General features: G+C 38.6%; 1 protein-coding gene across 3 annotated transcripts in view; it reads left to right on the plus strand.

Moving 5' to 3' along the window:
- Positions 1 to 24,772, plus strand: part of LOC124411459 (one cut domain family member 2-like) — a 40,594-nt gene that overhangs the window by 12,088 nt on the left and 3,734 nt on the right. Inside the window, exon 3 of one of the 3 annotated variants that reach the window (XM_046890565.1) lies at positions 14,972 to 15,044. The exons of the other annotated variants lie outside the window; for them this stretch is intronic. Within the exon in view, the coding sequence (XP_046746521.1) occupies positions 14,972 to 15,044 (73 nt within the window). The remainder of the gene's footprint in view (positions 1 to 14,971; positions 15,045 to 24,772) is intronic. 3 annotated transcript variants of the gene reach the window in all.

Here is a 24,772-nt window from a genome sequence, read left to right on the forward strand (position 1 = left end):
TATACTACATACTGGTACAAGTATATATGGTGTAGTTGAGTGTTGTGATCGTCGGCGAGTGAATCTTGGGATTACAGGAAGGAAAGTAATCTGGGTAGTTTGCAGGAATCGGGGACTCATTCAAATCTCAACGGTTAAAAAAATTTTCCAATCTATCGTCTACAAAAGTTTTCCTCCCTATATCCTCTTCCTATACCCCTTTTCAAGACTCGACATTATCCTGCAGGGAAAACATCCCGTTGCACCTACCTCGATTTTACTATACATATATATATATATATATGCATCACTATACGTGTATATAAATATATGTATGCAGTGCAAACATACATATTATATGTATATATAATACATACATACATATATATATATATATATGTATATGGAAAAAGTCTGCTGTAGCCAAGAGCCAACAACCAACAACGAACGAACGGCTGCCTGCAACGGTGGATTCTAGAGTCCATTCCTTCTGCTTTTCCTCCCCCCCCCCCTCCCACTTTCCCTCCTTTTTCTTTTCTTCTCTGTTTTTTTTTCTTCCCTCTCATTTTGCTCTCTTTTCCTTTCCTTTCCCTCCTTTTTTTTTACTGCTTTTTTTACTTCCCTGCACCATCGTCCGCCCCTGCTTCACCCTCCGACGACCCGCCGAACGTCTTTCCAACTTCCCCCTAACGGCCCCCCGGGAATGGATATTGATTTGTATACAACCCAACTACGGCCAAAACTCCTGATACAGGTACCAAGAGGTGTCTAATTAAACGTCTCGCGCACACAGGCTTTAGTTTATTTAAGTATACATATTATATATGTATAATAAGGGTTTCAGATATTCATGTGTAAGTATTGAAAATGATCGTTTTTGAAACGGACTTATCAAAGCTGAAAAATAATCTTGGTGTAAGAACTAGGAAAGAAACAAAACAGAAAACAATATTTTCGGTTGAAATTTGTAAAATATTGAAGGAAATGTTTGGTAAACCAAAAAGTATCCACCTTTTTATAATTTTTTTTTAACGGAAGATAGGAAAACATAGTTGAAAACGTGGTTAGATATTTTCACATACCTATACATATGTTGTTATGTTTCATACTCTACCACTTTGCACAACAAACGTTGCAAACTAATTAGCTTCTTGTTACTTGAATTAATTGGTAGAAAGTTAATACACCTTTGATGTGAGGATGCTTAAAGGCTGACTTTAAGACAGGTGAATTAAGCTCATGCTATGCAAAGCGGAATACGTACACACGCTGTGGTAAGAATAAATCCGCCTCTCCGCATCGCGTGATTATCTTCCTAATCATCGATATTCTCTGAGGCAGCTGTGGAAGGTCGGCAAAGAAACTTGAAGCTTCTTTGATATGCTCGCAATATAGTATTAAAAAAATGTGCAACAATTCATAATCATTTCGTGAAAAAATGGTAAGCTCAACAGGTTTATCTTTCGAAAAAAGTTTCAAACAATCGTGGATAAGCGACTTGCATAAGTGCATTGTAAAACGAATGCAACGATGGAAAAATTTTACCTGCACAGGAGAACAGAAATTATTTCACAGGTATTGTACGAGTTCCAAGAGAAGAGAACCAAAGTAAGTCTGATGGTGATGATAAAAAATTGATCGTCGAATGACTGTTGGACTCTTGGATCAGTATCTGTACACCTCATTCATGGTCTATACGAAGACATGTAGACGTTGAAAAGTTGTGCAGGAATATTGCGTGCTTACCGATGGACAGACAGACAGATAGACAGAGAGAAAGAAAGTACAAGTTGTGCCAGCGACAGACAGACCGCTAAAACTTTTTCGGTGAAATCAGAGAGGCTTTGAAGCACGTCACGGTTGTAAAAGTTTTCTAGATGTGAACGAGTGTTTAATAGTGTGAATCAATTCCTCGATAACATCAATTGTCTCGAGGTGGATGAATGTAGTCGTATAAGAATCCCCTGAGCATTGCGATTGTAAATTGTTGATGTGTTTTAGGGTAAAGGCTTTCAGCTCGCGAAGTGGGATGGGGTGAACACGCTTGAAACACCCTGTTTTAAAATCTTTTCTAAGTAGCTAATGCCGTTAAGGCGTTGCCTTGTTTTTTAGCTAGGCACTACTCAGTCGACCGCTGCGTTACGGGGATGTAGACTCGAAACTTTCGAGCTTGACAATGTAGTGAAAGAGATAAATTCGCTCATTGGAAGGTTCTTCTTCTCGGGGAATCCATTCTTTGAAATTGAGGATGATCTAAACTCGAGGATCTTGATTTTTTTTATACTCGCTTGCTTTGTCTATACATACAGTTCAATTGTCATTGAAGAATTCTATCAGTTTCATTATTTCGTTGTAATTTCTTCTTTTTCTTTATTCTATTTATTATCAGTTCGTAGCGGCATTTGATGGTCATCACAGTAACAGTTAACGCGGAAATAACAATCTTCGTTAGAAGCATGAGCATAAGCTTTGGGCATCGATATACGGTACTCAACTCTGTGAATCGTTCTGAAGAAAGAAGCCCCGCTGCCGCCGCGCGATGCACTGCTAAGTGTTCCTAGGAGTAGATATTTCCAACGTGTGAAGATACATGAATCTGAGTGAATGTGTGGAAGCGTATACCTACTTAATATCTTTATGTTCTCTTTTTTTTTCTCGCTCTTTTGAAAGGTGTCAACGCGCCATTTGACGATACATTTCACACGCGAAACGCCTCTGCGTTGGGATTTGGAAGTGCATCAAAACCTGCATCAGGGTTGAATTACTGGTATTGGAATAATCACTAGTTCACCGTTATACAAGGCTTGGAAAAAATTATGGACATAACCTATCTTGCTTCACTCGCGTTCGATTATATGGTCACAAATCGGAGCTATTCATCAAGTTTCAGGCTTATTACCTTCTTGGCCAATGTTCGAGTCGTTGGTTCCATGGGATTGGAGAAGCCCGGCCTGTTGGTGACTGGGAATGAAGGTAATATTTCGTCCCGAATTACGTTACGCCTGCGAATCATTCTATCAACGGATTGTCATGTTCACGACTCTTCTTCTCAAGTAAAGTCTGAACGAATACACGAGAATCTAAGAAACTTGAACGAGGAAAAGAGCCACCGTATCTACACCCGAAGAATCCCAAGTCGTTGTTAGTCTTGGCCAAGCTTGGTTCAGGACATTTTACAGTCTCTGACGGCTTCTTCGAGCTTATAATTGGAGAACCTTCGACGTTTGAAATTCGCTCGACCTCAGAAAAGAGGGTGATTCCTTCTTCGGCATGAATCACATGTCCGCAGCCCAAATTCCAAACCTAAAAATGACAGGCAGCTGCACGTGACTTAACCAGTCAAGAGACGCCACTGTTCGCTTAACTTCGAACGCTGAAGCGTCTTTGATGACTCTGGTCTATTGTGCCCTCCACCACCAGGAGAAGATGGACGTCGTTTCATCAGGAAGAGTATCGTTATTGTTTTTCACCGGGTGTATCTAACGGTCGTTTGCGTTCAGGTCCTTCCTATTTACGACCGGGAATACTTTCGAGAAAGTCCCTTCAATCGCATTCGACGATCTGGTCTTTACGCGTGACACGTTTCTCTCTAACTGACGGTATAAATGATCAAAAACGCTTCTTCGCTTTGAACTTCAACCCTGAAATTGCCCCGGGAAAATCGAGGAATCCTGATTGACAGTACTTTATTACTGCGATTCTGAATGATACAAAAAAAAAAAAAAAAAAAAAAATGGAAAACGAAGAACAGTAAAAATCGCTGTGCGTGAAGCGACGCTTCGGAAAGGAAGGTGTATACGCAAAACGGTTCAGGAAAGTATGAAAAATGATGCCTTACGGATAAAAATGTACGCTTCAATAAGTGATAGAACTAATGGTCCGTTATAATTGATAAATCGTGTCGAGTTCGTGCATGCAAAAAGAGTGCTAACCCTCCTTCGGTGTAGACTTTAACCTTTCGATTACATCCGGTGGCAAAGTGAAAGAGCGGCTTCTCTTTTTTTCGACCTCACTTTCTCCGAACGTTATGGTTAATTACTTTCCATTTTTCAAATTCGCCCCAGTGTGAACCGATTTCCTTCAACTTTTCAAACCATTTTGTGCCGCGCCATCAAACTTGGTCACAATTCGAAACGTCATCGGATGTCACCGATTTCTTACCAAATCAGTAACTGCTACTGTAAACCCCTTCCGAATGGCTGCCCACCAGTCTTACTTTTCGTCTAGGAATCCATTTCGGATGCTGGCTCCTGGGCATGTGCACACAACACACGGGCCGCTACCCCGAGTGCATATAATGAGTTTCCAATAATGGTTGAGCTGTAACCAGTTCTCAACCGGGACCATGACTAACACTGTTTATCCCGACCCCGTGCCGAGGGTTTCTACCCGGGGACGTGTCAAAAAACTTTGACGTTTGTTCAACTGGGTATTCGAACGATTACCTCGGAATGGATTGAGACGGATAGTCCATTGACTGGAATGATTCTCACACGTGCATCTCAATGTCATCGTGATGTTACGTTTGAGATGTATACGAATTTGCACACAACCGAATCAACTGTCGTTGCAGTCGCTGGCTTTTTCCGTCCGATTAACCACCTGAGCTACACGTCCCCGAGTTGCATTTTGTACACATATCTACAGCTGAAGAAAGATTAGTACAGAGTCGATTTAACTCCGTGTGGTGTGGATAAAACGGTATCAAATAAAAGCGGGCTGAATATCGTCCTCAAACTTACTCTTCTATAAATGCATGTGTCATTCTCGGAGACACGATGAAGAGGGGAATCAAAACGTCGTGCACAATTGGAGTGGAAATTATCTCATGAAGAATATTTTGTAATCATGATTTGTATCTTGCAGATTTTATATCAACTCGCTGATACTTACACCATTGACGTCGTCTCGTTACTTGATGAACATTTTGACGAAGCTTTTTACCTCTTAAAAGTCATTTGGAATGGTGAGATAGTCTCTTACTGTACACAGTGCGCTGCTAAATATGGTCCTAGGTTTATAAAACCCCGAACGAATATATCGTCCTTAGATACGTTGTATATTCTGCTACGGTGTCTAGGTGTACCTAAATACATATATGTATACATACAGGTATAGCCACCCCACCCCACCGCAAACCAAACCACACTCCATTACAACCTGCCTTACATCCTATATTTGTACCGACTTATCGATCGTGAAAGCCAAACGACTTTTAAAAGTGAGACCAAAGAGATATTCCGCCGACAATTTGTTGTCATTGATTTCACAAGAATGACTCAATCATTTTTAACATAGTGCGCGTTACACCTCGGAATGCGTTAATTTCTTCATTGAACTAAAGAATTATCCATTCATGGGTTTCTTCAATTTTTCACAAAAGATGAAAAAAAGAACTTGGCGTGAATATTTGAGTAGCAAATTTGTCTTTTGACGAAGGGAACGAATCACCTCCCAGTCAACTGTTGTACTAAGTCAACTGTGAGCAATAAGCGTTCTACCTCGTTCAGCGGGTGGATAGATAACGTTTTCCAAACTATTTGTCTGGGTCGTCAAGGAATCGTTGTGTACCCAAAGTAGACGACTGGTATCGATTTGCACTTATACCACACGGAGGGCCAGTGCCAGGCTCATCATGTTGTGGCACTATGCTGCGTTTGATTCCAAGCACTGCGTAAGTCGCCATTACTGCAGTAAGTGATGCAAGGATCTTTTTTCGAATTCACGTGATTGATTGGATTCAAAATTTTTAAGCACTCAGGGTGCTGGTGCCTAAGAAGTTAATCGAGTGTTTACAATGGGTTTGATGGATCGCATATGTACTCTGAATAATCTTTCATCGTTTAATCAAGAGTTTGAATGACCTCGAGAATTAGGGTAGGGGTAACGAAAGTGAAATAGCCGTCGTCTCCTCCTAAGTAATATCCGCGTCATTTCTTCCTCCGTAGAATGAAAATTCTCATTTCTATACGCACCATTCATGCAGATTTTCTGTTACCAGGAAATTATTTCTACCTACTTCGTACGTTCGATTAACAATTGGTGGCGGTATAATCGCACGTTAAATTTCCTCAAGCAGCGTGTTATAATAAATCTGCAGAAATAGGATTCAATTTTCACTGGTAAACGAATGTTTTGAAAGATGTTCCTTATTCAGACCAAAGAAATGGTTAGACGTTCCATCAAAAAATTGAAACCCCTCAACTGTGGAAGGTGGGATAAAAAAAACGTTCCAATTCAGTTGGGAAAAGACAAAGAACGAACTGTGACTTGCACTCTAGCAACGTTTGAAAGTAAGTCTATACCATCATATCGAGAAAAGAGTTTGATGGTCGGTGCAATGGCCAGTTAGTTCAAGTTTATCGATAAACAAATGAGTGTTACTAAGTCAGGATGATTGAATTCAGCAGAGTCCTGGTGGCATTGAGTAGCAGTTGGACAGGAAAGGAGGATATAGAAGGGGTTGGTTGGTTGGTTCAGTTCTAGCCAGTACATGGCAGATTAAAGAGAAATGGCTACAGGTTCATATTGATTTTTGTCCTCAGTTCGCCTAGTGGTTGGAGTGGTGGGTAGTCGGTAAAGGTAGGGTGGAGGGTGGGTTTCACCCCATCACTAACGTCTATCTATCTGTCTATCTACCTATCTCCCTCTTTCTCCTTCTCTCCCTCTTTCTCCGTCGGGGTGTCTCTTGCTGTAAAGTGCAAGTGCCGAGAGAGAGAGTCTTTGGCTTCAGGTAGTAGCTGCTATACCTACCACCACATCTACTGGCACGTCCAAGATTTCCTGCTTGATCCCAAAAGCGCCTATGGTCACAGTATCCGAACCTGTACATCTTCATTCTAGTTCCCTTTGCCCGATATATTCCTTTTCACATTAGAATCGATTGAAACATTTTTCGAACCTCGAAAGTTCGAACAAACTCCTGAGACTTTACTATGATCAAGTTCCGTGGACACTTCAAGGTCCGCACTTCCAGATATTGGCAAAAACAACGCGACACCATTGAGTAATTGGTTAATTGTAACAGAGCCTTGAAATTGCACCTCTGAAATGCGTTCCACGTTTACAAGTAGGTATATTTTTCTGAATCGATCATCTGGTGGTGTTTCGTGTTCAAAAGAAAGGGGAACGGGTGTTGTTTAATTGGAATTGATTCATTGATATGTCGGTTTGGTTCATCAATCGGGAAGTGAGTTTCGACAATACCATTAAACTATATACATGGGTATAATTATTTGGGATTATCTTTCCACTTCTTTATCGCATTCCTCTTTATTTTTATTCTTCTTAACTGAAGAATCTTATCCCCACCTTTCGAATAACTCGTAAGCATTTCTATAGCAGGTTTTATTTTCAGCAGAAAAATCCCTGCTCTCATTCGTTTAGGGTCGCGTTCCGAATGGTTTAATATATTGCAGAGCGGTTCAATCCTGCACAAAACGCTTAATGCCTCTGTCCCGATGGACGAGAAAGAAAAAAAAAATCCAAAAAAAGCTTCGACGAGCTATGCATTCCCTGAAAAATGCTATTAATAGAATATTATATAACGGTTTATAAAAAGCCGGCAGTGAGAGAGGAATCGAGGTCCGAGGAGGCTAGGGTTGGGCACAAAACCACAGCAACGTTACTGAAACGATGGAGGTTGTACACCCGCATGATGCTGTTCTGCAGAGCCCGGAGCCTGGACCAAACTGATGGAATGCCAGAACTTTTTTGTAATTAAATTTTTCCTGATAGTGACTCGCACAGCTGCCCGTCTGGTAGCCTGACCTTAGCCATCTCTGGCCCTGCCCAACCGGATTCTGCAAAGTGAAAACTCGGAACACATCCGCTCCAGAGTGAAACCGGAATACTCCGATCCTGAGCTGGAAGAGCTGAAAAATACTCATTGGCAGCTAATTTTGTGTCCTGTAGAGGCTGAATCCAGCCACCGGAAATTCATCAGGGATTGAACAAGGTGCCAAGAGTAGTCCCAAAAGTAGCAGAACAAACTGTGCGGAGAGAAACTTCCGAGGTCCGTGATCACCGTTCAGTGTCAATTGTGTTCCATGGGCGAAGTTGGCATCACGTAGTGTTTCAGATGGTTCTTGACCAGTCTATTGGTTGGTTTAGGTACCACACGAGTTCTAGTAATCTGGTTATTCCTTGAGGCTGGCAGTTGGATATTGAAGGTGGTGATCACCAACTCGTATCAATTGCACTCCACAAGAGATATTGGCATCATTCAGTGTTTCAGACGATTCGTGACCACCGTATTTGACTGTTTATGTACAGCATTGGTTTCAACAAGCTGGTTATTTCTCAAGACCAGCAGTTGGATGTCCAAGTGAGCTAAGCAAACGAAATGAAGTTCATAAACATCGGAAATCCCGGCGTGTAGTGTGTCTGGCATTATCTATCGAAAGGGGGTAAAACGCGTATAACCGAGCGTTCCTCACCCCTTTTATCTCCCCAAACCAACCGCTCTCTGTCACCCCTTTCCCCATCCCGGCTTTGGGTTTTCGATAAATGAAAAATGTGTAATTTTTTATTAATTCTGCCTTTATTAATTCTCGCGCAACGAGCAGAGCGAGCGGACGGCAGTTGGGTGCTGCTATCCAGCAGACGCTGCGACCGAGGCAATAGAAGAGGAAGAGGGAGGTGAGGTGGAGCTCTGAAACGTGGTGCACCACTACTGCAGCAGGACTGGCGCTCGCCTTTTTCTACCCACTTTACCTATATACTCTATATACACATATTTCTGCACAGATGCAGAGTCGTTGTGTACGTATGAGAGAGGTATTTTACCACCACCTCTACCTCCGCCCCTGTACATGCCTATATGTACAGGTATCTATGTACCTATATACGTAGATATATCGGCGCTTATTTTTAATATTGATGTACGGCGGCTACCGCGATAGAAAACGACGGAGAGAAAAGCTTCGGGGGTTGGGAACCGGGTGCCGCTTGGCCGGGAGAACTTCAGCCGCGGTTACGGCTCTCGATCTCTCATTATTAAATATACGCTTTTGCCGCCCATTTTCGTCGTTCCTCCTGAAGGGCAGAAATGCTCATCGAGTAGGTATAAGATTTTCCAACGTTTCTACACTTTGGTGGTTATACACTTTACGGTCGAGTCTTGGGGGAGGGTTTTTAACCACACTACCTTGGAATTGTTCCGATGACTTGAGGTTAGAAGCGCTTCTCTTAGATTCATCTGATTTTACCGAAATATACCTTGACTTGTCGAAAACCCGAGCAAAAACTACAGACACTGGATTGTGTCATCTAATACGTAAAATCCATGCGTGGTCCTGAATGTCCCTTTACTACTCCAGCCAACAACGAGCCCAATAACATCCCTTCCGATTTTCGATGAGTTCAAGAGCACGTGTACGCAACGACCGGTCGACGGTCATCGTATTCGACTGATTGTGAACGCGAGCTCTCCTTTTTCAGTTATCCATCATTAGCCGCAAAAGCCATAGCAATTGGCGCTCGGGCATAACGAGTGACTGTTTTTTTTTCGTTGAAATAGCTCGAACCTTGACACTATCCCGCCAATTCGTAATAAGACTCATGCAGGTCAGTTCTAAAGTGTTTGAACGAGGAGCTGCACTGGTCCAAATGGACGATCACATTATTTTGCGATTCGAGGATGCGCCGAGATCGCTGATAAGGCCAACGTCAACTCCAAGTAGGATTCCTATGCCCGTTCAAGTGTGAATCCAAGAACTTACTGATACCAAGTCCCACCGGTTTCTCGCGACTGACTGGGTTACTCGGAGTTCCCCTCTTTCCACCCTTGCAGAGTCTGGCTCTCCACCCCATTTGGAAGAGTCTCCCTATCTCGTTCCCTAGCTTTGCCAGTAGGCATTGCATCCTTCCCTCGCCTCGTCCTGCGCTCGAAACCAGCAGCGTCCATTCTTCGAGCATCATCGGGACCTGGAGAAAGCCGAACAATCAAACTATGATGCAACTGGCACGTACGTGAGAGATACGCTCCTACTGTGACGTCGCGACGACTTGATGCTAGCTATTGATTACATTCGACGTGAGACAGCTGCTGATTATACCCGCTCCAGGAAATTTCGTCTCCTTTCTTTTCGAAAAGGGATCACCGACTCGATGACTATGTTCCGAAATTACCTACACCGGTTCCTATTTCTCTTTAACGGTATTCACCGTTTATACGGTATACCGAGTGTCGGTATCGATTGTGACGTTCGATACACTACGGGCTGAGTGAGGGAATAGAGCAGCCCTTCTTTCTCAATGCATATTAATCATGCCTTTGGACCATGTGCTTTTTCAGCCATTCATCAATTTCGAAGGATTCTCAAATCTCCTACCCAGCAAACTGAAAGTCCACCAGAGCCGGCCTGGCACTCTTCTGCCATATATTTAAACACCCTCTCGCGTCGAAAGCTGACGGTGAAACAGATCACGGAGTTCCCACTGCGGTATAAGGTGTAACACTTTCGTTGCGCGAGTAATTAGGCGTCCATCAATCCTTACGCCAGCCGTCCAAACATAAGCTTCCACTATCCAACCAAGAACGAAGTCTAAGTCACCAGAAAACAAGGTTACCACAGTGATAATTAGCAATGGCGATCCATGCTCAAGCTGCCCAATCAATACCATCCTCGAAACTCAGAAGCAACGCATTAGGGACACAATCAACCATGTCCATCGGTGCACGCATTCCTGATACAGCTGTGATTCTAATTCATGGTGAAACTGTGACCATCCGATCGAAGTTACACGGTCGTTCATTAGCCGTTCTTGGCTACGCTAAACTATCGTCAGCAGCTATCGGTTAATATGTAAGTTGTTGGACTGGGAATAGAGAAGATTGGGAAGATTGGAAAGATTGGACTGACGAGCTGCACAGGCAGTACGCGTTCATTAATCTGTGGGCTGCAGTCGAAGAGGTGAAAATCCCGGTGAAACGTTCACGGAAGTGTAAAAAGAAAGGTAAAGGAGCCTTGAGTTTGGAGTCGGGTCAAAAAAAAAAGGTTGATGTTACATTTTCTATAATCATTCCAGTGTATACCAAAGGGTGTACCTACATGTACGTTGAATATTTGAGAGGCAATCTCCTCCTTGCCTCCCCCCTTCCCCCCCCCCCCCCCCCTCCCCTATGTGCAGCAAATCCACAAATATACCCGACTAGGGCACGTCTATCTGCCCCGTTCAGTCCGTTCGATTTCGTACTCGAAATATGACGAACGGAGGTCGATGGTTGGTTTCAACTCGATTCGAGACTTTCCATACCCAGTCTAGCCTGGTTACGGGTCTGGTGCGGTGCGATGGTGTGGCGAGCGAGTAAAACGCGGTTCGAATATTGGAAAAATCCGGAGCTGAAGAAGGCTCCCTACGCCAGAGTAGGTATGGGGGAGTCCAGAGTGGAGGGACCCATAGAGGCTCAATATGCACATAAATACAATACCCTCACGTATCCTGGCCAGCCAAACTACCCATGCCAACATACCCCTTGCCCCATCCACCGACGTTCGTATTATTATATGGAGACGTATAGGTACACGTATTACTCAGACGTACATGCGGCAGACCATTTGACCCAGGCCAGCCTGATCCTGCCAAGTCAAATCATCGCCGAATGAAACAGGTAAGCGTCTAGAGGAGTCAGGTTAACTGAAATTCGCTACTTTTATGAGGTTGAAGTTGGAGTAACGTCAACCCAACGAAACATGATGGGAGGAAAATCGCTGTTTCCCAAGGTTTAATTTTTAAACTCTTCAGAGCAAGGGTGATGATCCGCTTTTGACCGCCATAGGAACGATAGTGTCCATTGTTTGATTCAGTTGTGGCCATATTCGTTACACGTAAAATAAGAGGTTGTGTCCACAAGTGGTACAGAGGTGCTTTAGTTCGCGTAAAGACTAATTTTTTTAGCAATGAATTTCGAAAAGTATTGAACATAGAAGAGACTGAAGTCACATTAGAGTGTACAAAATTTGATAAAGGCATAGCGAAAAATTGTACAAAGATAACAAATGGAGTATCAACCCGATGACGAGTTGGTTGCTAATGGTTCTCAGACAATATGAAAGTCACGTAATAACGATTTTTCTCGTGTAATGCATGTGTGTTATTAAAACAAAGTTAGGAACCTAAACCTTGTCTAATTTTCTTTACGCTTACGCCAGCCGAAAAGAAAAACACAAATTGTACGAGGTTACAAACCAGCATAGTCGAAGAATGTTTGAACTATCCGATAAACGAAAAACATATCATGTTGACAAAGTGCGGGACTTTTACTCGCGCTTCGATACTGGTCTAACTGTCAGCAAAAAAAGGTGGAGGAAATTTTTTTGCTGTAGAAAAAACTCTTCGGCGGTTTTCTGCTTTGCACATGCTTTACATTATATGTATATACCTACCTTGCCGGTGTATAATAAGTCGTATATAATGTCCGGAGCAAATTTTCCCTGTACATATATCGGAAGGCATTTGTGTATAATTTATAGGAACACCTCACGTCGACTCGCGCTTCGATATTTCGTGACGCCATGATTGGGTGTAAAAATAATGATAATAATACTTTGTTTCACGTGTATATTTATGTATGTACATATATACGTATATATTTACTCATCGCTTATTGCCATTATATGTATATACACACACACACACACACACATTTATTATCCCTTGCACCACAGCTTTATGTTTATATTCACACGTATATTACACGTATATTGTTATACGTAATTCTATAATGCATTATATGTATATATATATGGGCGCTTTAAAAACAAAATCAATTTACCAATTAGATCGGTATCGGTGTATTTCTGTTTTTTTCTAACCTCAAACTCTGCTAATCTCTTGCTTTTATTTACATAATACAGCAATGAGATTGAACCTGGCAGTGCGTCATAGACTATGCAGTAAAATTTTTTCATTTATATCGTTTTTCAATACTCAAACAATGCGAGCGTTAAACCACCAATTAAAAGGTTGCCAAGGTGATTGAATGAAAGCTCATCTCGAAGTTCAAATATTCCTTTCACACTTTTGAAACGTTTTCTTATTTTTTGTCTGAATAAAGAATATTTTTCAGTCGGTTCGTGCGATATTTGTTACAACTATTGATTTTGAAAAATTCAATTTCACGCTGGAATTTTTCCAAAGACTTGATAGAGGGAATTCCAGATAGAAAATGAACAACAATATCGATTTTTCATTTGTTTTCTTCAACAACCTGATTTAAATTGAGCCGCTCTGGTGCAGATCGCCTTGTAATTTCACTCACCCAACCAAGTTTATTTCGACCCCTTTTTACTACTGCTTCAAAAGATTACGAATGTAGAAAATCACACGTATATTTATCTAATCAAAACTTCTTTCAGGTTCGCTCATCTTTTTACCAAGCATTTTTTCCACGACTATGTAATATATTATTATTCCGTAGAAACTTAAATAAAGGTTGAAAGAAAAAAAAAAAAAAAAAAGAAACAAAAAAGAAACTCAGAATTGCCAAGAAAATGCTTGATAAATTTGGTTTTTCGTCAAACGTGTACAAAATGAAAAAAATATTTAAATTATGATCCACACGAAATTCGGAAATAATTAGTTATAAGTGTGTCACACATGACGAAAAATCTCGAAATCTAGAAACAGGGTAAATTCATGAATTCTGTTTCGAAGGACGTTAATCTTCCGTCTATATTAACGTCGTGGTCAAAACGATTTGACAGCCACACAGCAGTCCGAGCAATAAACACTTAAGACGATGCTATAGTCAGTCTTTACCGACCAAGTAAAATGTCACCTACTTTCTCTATTATCCGCAGAACCAATGCATCACTGACAAATAGTGAAAGAAAATTCGTTTCGGCAATTAATGCAAATATTTAATTCAATTATCGTAATAGATCTTCTGCCATTAATGTTGAGGAAAAAAATTCCTCACTAGATTAAGTTCAACGATGCATAGACTCGACAGAGACGATAGTCAAAATACGTAACATCTTACTCGGTCGGTAAAGACTGATTATAGAATCTCCTTAAATATACAACAGCAGGATTATTTCCATAATTTATTACATTACATGTAATTAATATCGGACAGAAAATGTTTTTGACAATTGATCAGCACATCATAACCGTTAATGTTGTTGATCCTGTTTTTATTATTATTATTATTCTCGTTATTGGTATTTCTATTCTTCTTATTATTCTCATTGTTGTTGTTGCTGTTGTTATTATTTTTATTAATACTAATATTATTATTATCATCATCATCATAACAGCTTGGTAACAACGGAGCTACGGCTAGCCTTGTGTATATATTGTCATTGTAACAATACCATCGCATTCTTCACAATGAATTAATTTCGTTTCGAATTTAGAGTGGACTCTATTCGTAGTCATGGAACTCGGGTAAGCGGGTCACAAGGCCCAAATATACCTACACAGGGCCCTCAATAATCTAATATAGTCAGGGATAAAATTTAGGTGTGCGCATAACATCTTCGATGCTGCTGGTAACGAACAATTACATCAACTGCACACTCGTCGCCGAAGTTTACTTTCCCATTTTTTAATTTACTTTCTCCTTTTTACATCCCCGATATATATCGATTTCGTTATATATATTTTTTTTTTTTCTTATTTTTTCTTTTCTTCAACGAAACTTCAATTCTGACTCTTTTTTCCTCGCATGTCAAATTTCGGTATTTTCGTTCAAAATTTCTTTCGCACTTTGTTTTTAACATTTTCTGTTTTTTGTTGTTTTTTTTTTTTTTTTTTTTTATCGATTTTTTGTTTTCTTCTCTCTACTTTTATCGAGAGTGAAACAGGCGCAAGAGTCTGCAGGATCGATTTGTCCGATTTGGTTGACGGAGAAGAGTGTGAGAAAATCGGAATACCGGAAGTTGGTTTTGTATCCAATGAGGTTGATGGTGTATCCTCGAAGATGTGTGGATAATTGTTTGTCAAAACTGTTCGGTTGAACCTTCCAATGTGTTTTGCATTGCAGACTGCCAGATGAGAAATGTTAACGTGAGATCAGTCAACTCTAAAAGAAGGAAAACACCCGCTTCCTCCTGCTTGTGAGTTTCTCGATTCGGTGTTCATAATTCCACTTTACTACAATATTGTTGTATGAAACAAAGCATAACCAAACCTGACCTGATATACATTCATATATATTTATATATTTATATTTATAAACACACACACACACACACACACGTACACATTTTATGCTGAATAGCGGATTGATTGATTGATTTATTTATTTATTCATTCATTGATCGATCAATTAATTTATCGATCATTCTATTTAACTCGTTCTTTTTACGAATGATTATAATACACACACACACACACACACATATATATATACATATATATATTACACAGTATACTAAATGCAGCTTATATTTTCCATGTATGCAGTTCGATTAGTCGTTTCTTTCAATTCATTTTGTTCTCATTCTTTTACGAAAAAAAAAAATAAATAAATAAATAAATAAATGAATAAACAAGGTCACAGCGTCACGTCACGCTGTCAACAATCGGATTTTATTAGTTGCAAATTTTTTTTTTTCGTTTTACTTCATCTCCTTAAACACACACTCAACAAAAGAAATACGAAATTGTAAGTTAATATTATATTTTCAAATCCTTAGATTCGACCTTATTACAATTCTTAAAAAATGAAATCGTTTTTATTTTCGCTGTTATACTTTTTCTCACAACTTTTCTAATCCCATCGAATCGAAAGAAAAATACAACTATATATACGTAATTTTGATAGTGTGACTGAATCGCTGTGAATCGGTGGAAAAAAGAAATAAATAAACAAATTAATCGCATTTTGAAAGAAAAATTTATATTACCGAGCAAGGAAATTTTTTCGTTTCTCTTTTAACAAAAAAACAAAATTAACCCCCCCCCCCCCCCCTCCTCCCCTCCAAATATTTCGGAATAATTTAATTAATACGGTTCGGTTTTTCTTTTTTTTTTTTTTTTTTTTACCTCTCTTCATTTCTCGATCACGGGAAAAATTCGTCCGTACGCTGGTCTGATGCATCTTTTTTTTTTTTTTTTCTTCCCCGCCGTTTTCATTTTTCATTATCCGTCGCTTCGAGAGAAGATTGAACAAAAAAAGAAAAAAAAAAGCCATTAATATCAAGAACCGGCAAGATTCGTAGATTTATCAATACCGATATGATTCCTTGCGCCAAAAATCCAGCGGGACAAACGTCGAGGGATGCAAAAAAAAAAAAAAAAAAAAAAAAAACCCAAATTTTCGAAAAAAACAAAAAACAATCAAAAAACACACGAGACAAATCACTTTCCGCCTTGACGCAACTCATCGCAGACGTACGCTGCGATTTGTTGCTAAATAAAAAAAAATCCACCGTTCGATTGGTTTGTATATCAGACTTGTCATATCTGCACAAGGCTCGAGGTGTTCTGAGATTGTAGGCCTCAATCACAGGACATCCGTCCCACGTGCCAGTTATCTTCAAGTCTTTTATACCACTGAACCGTTTATCCGCGCTCTGATTTTATGGCGCACGGAATCGTCCGATCGAATCTTCTTTAATTGTTTTCGATGCACGTTTTTTTCTTTAGCTTTTCACCAGCAAGACGTTATTTTCAATTACCCGGGATTAGTACCGTTTCTTTTCTTTTTCCATCCAATTCACGCGTCTCGCGAATCGGAGGTCATTTTTTTTTTTTTTTTTCTACACGGACGTATTCGTTTCGAATAGCAAAAAAAAATTCACGGTACACGATTAGAAAAATTTTAAAAACAAAAAGTTTCCCGTCAGGTTCACTAAAATTTTTCACTCGATTTAACCATTTTTTTTTTTTTTTTTTTTTTTTTTTTCTCAATGTACTACCAAGTGAATAGAAAAAACTGAAAATTAAATAATAAGTGTCGACGTGACAGTTTAAATGTTAAAATCAAAAAAAAACTGCAACAGAAATGTAACATATATATATATATATATATATAACAAATATAAAGTAGTAGACCTGCTGAGACAATTGGTTTGGTTAAATTTTTTCTAACAGTGTAAATAATAATATCGGATAAGGGTTTACACTTGGTCAATTTTTCTTTCATTTTTCTTTCTTTTTTTTTTTTGTCTACTGTTTTTCACAAATACACGGATCATTTGCACTCGAGCGTCACGTGTTTTTTTTTTTTTTTTTTTTTTTTTTTCCTTCAAATTTCTCTTTTTCTTGTTCTTTGTTCTCGTGACCACAATGATTTTTGTCAGAAAAAATTTTTGTTAAACAATTCATCACCATTATTAATATTCATTTTGAGCCAGCTATGAAACATATCATCCCTTGCACGCTCGCTGTACCTTGTATGAAAACGTATATAAATCATTATGACTCTTATATAATCGCTGACATATTATTATTATTATTATTATTATTATTTATTTTTTTTTTATTATCATTATTATATTAAATCGTATCTTGTTGCTGCTTAGTAAACTTATGAGCTTTAGAAAACATGTTATGAAAAAAAAGAGAAGAAAAAAAAAAAATAACAACCACACGTGAAAATTATTCATTTGATATGATGATGAAAAAAAAATGAATTGAAGATTGATCGTAACCAGAAAGAAAAAAAATCAGATTAAAAGAAAAAAAAAAAAAAAAAAAGTATCGTACGGGGGCATTTTATTGAGAAGCCGCTCAGTGCTGCTCTTGCTATTATTTTATATTATTGCCGCAACTATTCGTATGAAATATATGAATATGTCCAATGAAAAATACAATACGTTGTAATAAAACGTGGGGTAATGAACAACCGTGATTATACATATCTATATAATATAATATGATATGTATGCATATTTGTATTATATAATTAAATTGAAAAAAAAAAAAAAAAAAAAAAAAAATGGCAGCCTTGCGCAGGATGTAACGTATGTATATACTATATAAACATGTGTGTGTATGCATATATATATATATATATACATACCTTCTTTATCCATTAATGCGAAACATTAATTGTGCAGTTACAGAATTGATTAATTAATTGATTGATTGCTTGATTGATTGATTGATTGTTTGATTGATTAAGTTATCAATTAATTAATTAATCGACAGAATAGAATATTGATAAATTGAAAGTGCAAACCTGCGGACGGCTCACTCGAACGTTGAAATTGGAACGAAAAAAAAAACAAAAAAAAAAAAAAACAGTAAATAAAAATCTAAGAAAGAAGTGACACGAAAGATATACCGCAAAACCAAAAGTTATACTACCAATAAGTAGACACACTCTAAATTCGAAACAACTATAATCAGATGACAGATATTGGTGTATTAAGTATATATTTTTCACAAATTGTGACGTATACGTACGATCAACTTGAAAGAAAAATTAAAAAAAAAAAAAAAAAAAAAAAAAAAACAGACGAAACGATGTAAAAAGAAAGAACAGTTTTGAAAATGTACCTGAATTCTCAAAATCTAACACAAAAAAGCTGATGGTTGTATTATGTGTGTGAAGAAAAACAAAAAAATTCTGCAAATCGGGGATTTTCAGCGAAAATTGTCCGATTTTTTTTTTTTTTCTTCCTCTCTTTTCATCACACACAGAATCAAACCTTTAATCTGGAAGCCACGTGGCCAAGGGATTTGACCTCCTTCAACGATGAAGACTCGTTGACGTATTTCAAACGTGAGAATTTACATACCTTCCAAGCGAATATACATTTCTCGCAAGAATCGCCCATGTATATACGTCTATATATGTACATGATATACGTGTATTATACCATTTTTACCAACACTTGAAGCAGAATTAGCTTAAAATTATGGCTTCCCTTGTGCCGACATCACTGCATTTTACGCGTATCTTATATGTGTATATATATATATATATATATATACCGTGTGTCTATGAGGAAAGTGTGCACCTTATGCGCGTGCGTCAAGTCGGCCGATAGTTATCGCCTGATTGAGCAGCCGAAACAATACCAATCGCGATTGTCAGAAAATGTCCCTAGGAGTCCACCGCTAGGTATGGGCTCCTAGGGACATTCTATAACAGTCGTGATTACTATTGCATCGACTGCTCAATCAGGCGGTAACTATCGGCCAATAAGATTCTAACGAGTTGACGCAAGCGCATAAAGTGCGCGACTTTCCTCATGAACACACGGTATATGTATCATTACATCTGTTAGGTATAAACGATTGGCAATGAAATGTATTCGTTATCATTAATAATAATGAAACATTAAAAAAGATGTTTGATTATCCCCAAACGCGAATGAAAGAATTAGTTAACCCTTTCAGTCACAGTGAGATGCTCAACGTCCCGTCTCGAAAATTTCGATATTCTAACCTTATTACAGTTTATCTACAATTTCAAATGATCTTTGTTATTTCGTGTAACCGCTAAAACCCCCGAGTCACAAGTTTTGATGAAAATTATCGACTTTAGATAATTTTTTCGATGTTACATCCGCCATCTTGGATTTAGAAATGATCAAATTCTGACTTCAGATTCGTTATTAGCGTGACACCAAAAACCTCCGAGTTACAAGTTTCGGTGAGAAGCAGCGAATTTTGATATTTTTTTCGATTTTACATCCTCCATATTGAATCCGCCATCTTGGATGTAGAAATGATCATATTTTGACTTGAAATTCGTGATTAGCTACCATAAATATCCCCGGTTGAAAAAACTCAGGCCAAAATATTGAGTTGAAAAATGTGTGACTGAAAGGGTTAAACGAAATTTCGTGAAAGCGGAAATTTCTGTTACATCTGATTCATTTCTCTCTCCGATTACACTATAACAATAAATGCACAGTCGACATTATCGTGGATTAACAAAATCGCCATCTGATTCGTAGATCGCTGAAATACGTCATCGGATACGTCGTCCCTTGACCAATTGGTGATGAAATTATATTGGCACGATATATAATTGGTCTTCGTATAATTATGTACAATCTGTTTATAAAAATTGGGGATTTATATTTGCTTCACTAATACGCATGACAGAATGTCGTAAACAAAGTCAAGAATCTGGTGTCTGAGGAAGGAATTAATTTTCATTTCATAAAAAGGAGAATTTTTGTCAATGTTCAGGGAAAGAGATCGATTCTCAATAAAACGCCACCGGGCTAGTAGCTGCATGGCCGTCAAACCAACTACGTAGTCCAAAAACCCCGCAAAATCCCATATAGAAACCGAAAATAGACAAAAAAAAAAAAAAAAAAAAAAAAACCTGCCGAACTCTTTTGCTACCTCGCTATGCCTTTTTGTATCTTGCTCACTGTCTGTCTCTCTCTGTCTAAAGAATAAACCCCCCCCCCCCCTCCGAAGAAAAAGGGCAAAAAAAAAACCCTAGTATACAGATCGACAAATCTAACCTTTATATATATTGCGTTCCAAAAATTCCTATACACTATGCATTATGTACACACGATATATATATATATATAATTCTTCTCGTGAGCATCTTGTGCGAAATAAAAAATAAAAAAAAACAGTGCATAAGATAGATACTACTAATCCGCCGAATGGTTCTTCCCTGCACCCTGAACCCCGCATATGTATATGATATATATATATATATATAAAACGCCTTTGGATGATCCGTTGTTACTAATTATTGTTTCACGCTCCATGACAGACGTATAATAGATGTTAATACGTAATATATATATATACTAAGCCATACGATTTCCCATGTATACCCCATGCAATCGTCGTGTATGTTATACCCATAGTTGTTTTAGCTTATTCCCTAAACATATATATATACTGCATATGTATATATGTATTACATATGAAACCATTGGATATTGATTTTCGTTAGTAAACCTTATACATGGTAACGTATATATATACATAGTTGAACTTTGTTTATCATTAATTATTGACGTATAGCATGTATGTATTTATAGCCTGTCGATCTCTGCAGATACAACAATACCAACAACATCTACACATGGATGTACATTCTACACTACGTGCATTATACACTTAAGACTGACGATGAGATGGCTCCGTAATCACGAGCTGCAAAAACACTATAATTACGCTCACACCATGTGGATATCATAAAGTCAACGGTATTCCTATTGCAACGTGAAAAAGAAAAACTCCTTTGAGTCTAACTAATGAAAAGTAGGATTAAACACGAGTAATATAAGTTTTAGGTTAACAGTTTCTCATCGAAATGGGACGTTCAAGGTGGACGCAGTGTATGGGTATACGGTATTACGTAGGTATGGGTATGGCGTCTTAGCGAAATGCTGCGCTGCAGTGGCATATGACGATGTATGTGTGTATGTACTTCGTGTGTACAACGGCATGAAACAGGAGTAATTTCATTAAGCTTGACTAAGGTTCGCGAACGGCGCGAACGCCGGAAAAATGTGATCAGAGGCATTCTATCGGAGGCTCCCTGAGCTTAATCAAACATGCCCCTCAAAGTCTGCCTTCCCTGGTAGAGATCGGGTGGGTATATACACGTGTATACATATATATATATATATATATATATATCTCACTGTGCGCCATCGGCTCGCGGTTCAAACACACGCTGATCATGCCGATGAAGCTTTGGCGCCAAAAGCTGCCCGCCCGCTGGACCCGATCAGACGCGAAACGTTAGGTGCATCCGGACCACCTAACGTATCCCCAACGCCGCCATCGCGCCCCTCTTTCCACCAGGTCTCAAGAGAATTTGGAGGAAATAGGAAAATGCATTTTTCATATCTGAGCCAGTGTTTACGAGGTCTGAACTTTGCTAGAACGGGTGCGAAATGTTCAAATCGATGAGAAATTAGCTTCGCGCTCTCTGATTGGTCCGTGCCGAATGACGCGTCGCGGGATGGTTTGTGGCGGGAAAATTTAAAATCATGTTTTGTTTCGTACACTTGAATCTCAGCTCGTATAAGAAAATGTGATAGAGAAAGTATTATGAAGTCATAACTCCGGAAGTCTCGTCGTTCGTGCGTAAAAATTGAATATCCTGAACGTCGCAACAAACCCTCATCTGTTTAGAATAACTTAAAAATGATTGCGCCATTTGTCTTGAAGAGAAATATTCTAGGTATATATATGTATATACGCTGTATACATACGAATACATATGTACATACAAATGTTCCGCGGATAAGGGAAGGGACGATGAGAGGGCAACAACGGTTTTGTACCACGTGCAACGAATAGCCAGCTATATTATACAACGTGAACGTGTGTAACTGGACATTTTTACGTACCCATACACGGTGGGTATTATACGATAACTACACAACATCGTGTGATTTTTGTTTTCATTTTTTTTTTTTCCTCTTCTAAAATATTGTCTTCAAAGTCGACTCGTAACGTGAAATCAGAAATTCTTGGCAGATGTAACAGGAAATAATAGCAGAAAAGATACAAATGTCGTATCGATATTGCACATATACACACTCACATTGTATAAACCGGCACTGCGCTTGTTCTCGAATGATTGCTTTGATCGCAATCACTTTTATACTGACATACCGTAATAAGAAAAACGAGCCTGTGCACTTAACTTACAAATCCGAGTGTCCCGCAACATCAAAAGGACACAACGGCGTCGTATGCAGATATTAATTTTCGTATATACATATATACATACATGTGCGCGTGTGTGTCCATCATATGTATTTATTTTGATTCTATTATTATCAATGTATCTTTTTTCGTCATTTTCTGTTCCTGAAACCACACCGCGATGTTGTCAAAGAGTTTCAACAGTTCTTTTTTAATCTTGCATGCCTTTCAACCCCCCCCCCCCCCTCCCCCTCCACTTTTCCTCCCCCCTTCTCTGCTATTATTTTTATTTTTTCGATATTTTACTTCTTGTTCTGCATGATAACCTTGCGTCAACGGTATTAAAAAAGAGATATCAAAAATATAATGTGTAGATCGGTATAGAGATGAAAAATAATGAAAGAGAATGGAATGAAAAAAATGGAGAAGAGAAGGACATGTCAAAGTGCGATCAGGCAGGCATAAAAAAGATCCCGGTTGTCAATTCGTTGCAGAAGTATTAAATTAAGAACCGATCGGATCATATGGCAGTCCTTTTGTGTGGGGGATAAACCTCTCTCTCTCTCTCTCTCTCTCTCTCTCTCTATATATATATATATATATATATATATTTATATATATGTGTGTATTTTTTTTTAAACTCTTTGTATATTATTTCGCTCTCTCTCTCTCTCTCACTTTGTGCCTGAACGTGTCTCTCAAATATGTATCCGGGGCGACATGATATGAGGAGGAAGGGGAGGCAGAGAGAGTCCAGTTGGTTATATCAAAGCGAATGAAATCCTCATACGTTTGTATATCTCCCTGCAGGTTTTATTATTCCTCCTACCTATACTGCTATTATTACGTACTGTCTTCTCTTTTTTTCCACGCCTGGATATATACGCGTCTAAATGTGTGTGTGTGTGTGTGTGTGTGTGTGTGGGTGCGTTTGTTTCGCGTAAAAGCACCATGCAGGTACGTCGTACTCATACCTATGCAGTATTATACCCATACCGATAAACACGATCGTGACGGGACAGAACTCTGCAAGTGGAGTGTCTAATGCAACTTCAGAACACACCTAACCTCTCAACGATCAACATATGCATGCCTCGATATACTCTCGCAAACATGATCAAAAGTTTACTACAAACCGAAAATCGCAACAATTATCAGGGGCACCGGTACGTCTTAAAGAGTGAACCATTGTACAGGTAATGAAAACGTGTCTTTACATCGGACAGGATTTCACATGCTGGATTCTCGGTTTTGGGGCTTTTCCCAGAAGGTCAAATCATAGTCAAACTATTCTTGCCATGATTTTCTTTCGATTCGAGCAGCGTTTGATCAATGATAAACGTTGTAAACAATCCTATAATCGAAATCAAATCGCAAGCGTGCTAATAACGGCCATTTTGATTATATCCTGCGACGCTTCGATTCTTCTGTCAGGTCTTTTACAGACTGGATTTTCGGTTTCAAAGAAACATTCACGCACGTCGGGTTTTGAAGATTTTATCCAAGAGAACAGCAATCGAGAATTCATTTTGAGTAATTGTGCCTTAGACAAAATTGGTACATGGCTCACTCTTGATGAATGAAATAGCTGTCACTTGAAACGATCGATTTCAATCAAGTTGCAACTCTTGACTCTTTTGTTACACTTTATTTTTCTCATCTATACTTGTAGAGAGATACAATTATAATTCCAAATCTTTTAGTTTTGTTATTCTAAACTTCGTTCAAACAATAACACATCGCATGGATCGTCTTCATTTGCGAGTCTAGAAGTTGAATTATTGTTATCTTCGAAAAAAAAGTGTAATTTGTTTTCGAACGAGGTAAATAATAATTGTAACTTGACTGAATATTGATCTTTTTCAATAATAACCGTAATAATAAAAACGTTGATAATAATAGTAATAACAATGACGATAATGATAATAATAACCGGTAGAAATAACAATGTTGACAATTAGTGAAGGAGTGCTGGTGGCCATGAGAAAACACGAACAACATTACACCCTTGTAGGTACCCTGCAGAACAAACATTATTGCACTGAATTCGCAACACTTGAATTATGTAATCCATTAGTAAAGCAAGCCCTATGTTATGACCTGTTATATCCGTTCCCTTAACAACGTAGACGTTATACACATTTATTACTATGAATTTGGAATTATGCAACGTATGCAATCCCAGCTGTTTTAACATTTAACATAAATATTGTGATGCCTATATTTATATATACATATATCTATA

The sequence above is a fragment of the Diprion similis genome, chromosome 10 (assembly GCF_021155765.1).
Source record: "Diprion similis isolate iyDipSimi1 chromosome 10, iyDipSimi1.1, whole genome shotgun sequence".
NCBI classification, from domain to species: domain Eukaryota; kingdom Metazoa; phylum Arthropoda; class Insecta; order Hymenoptera; family Diprionidae; genus Diprion; species Diprion similis.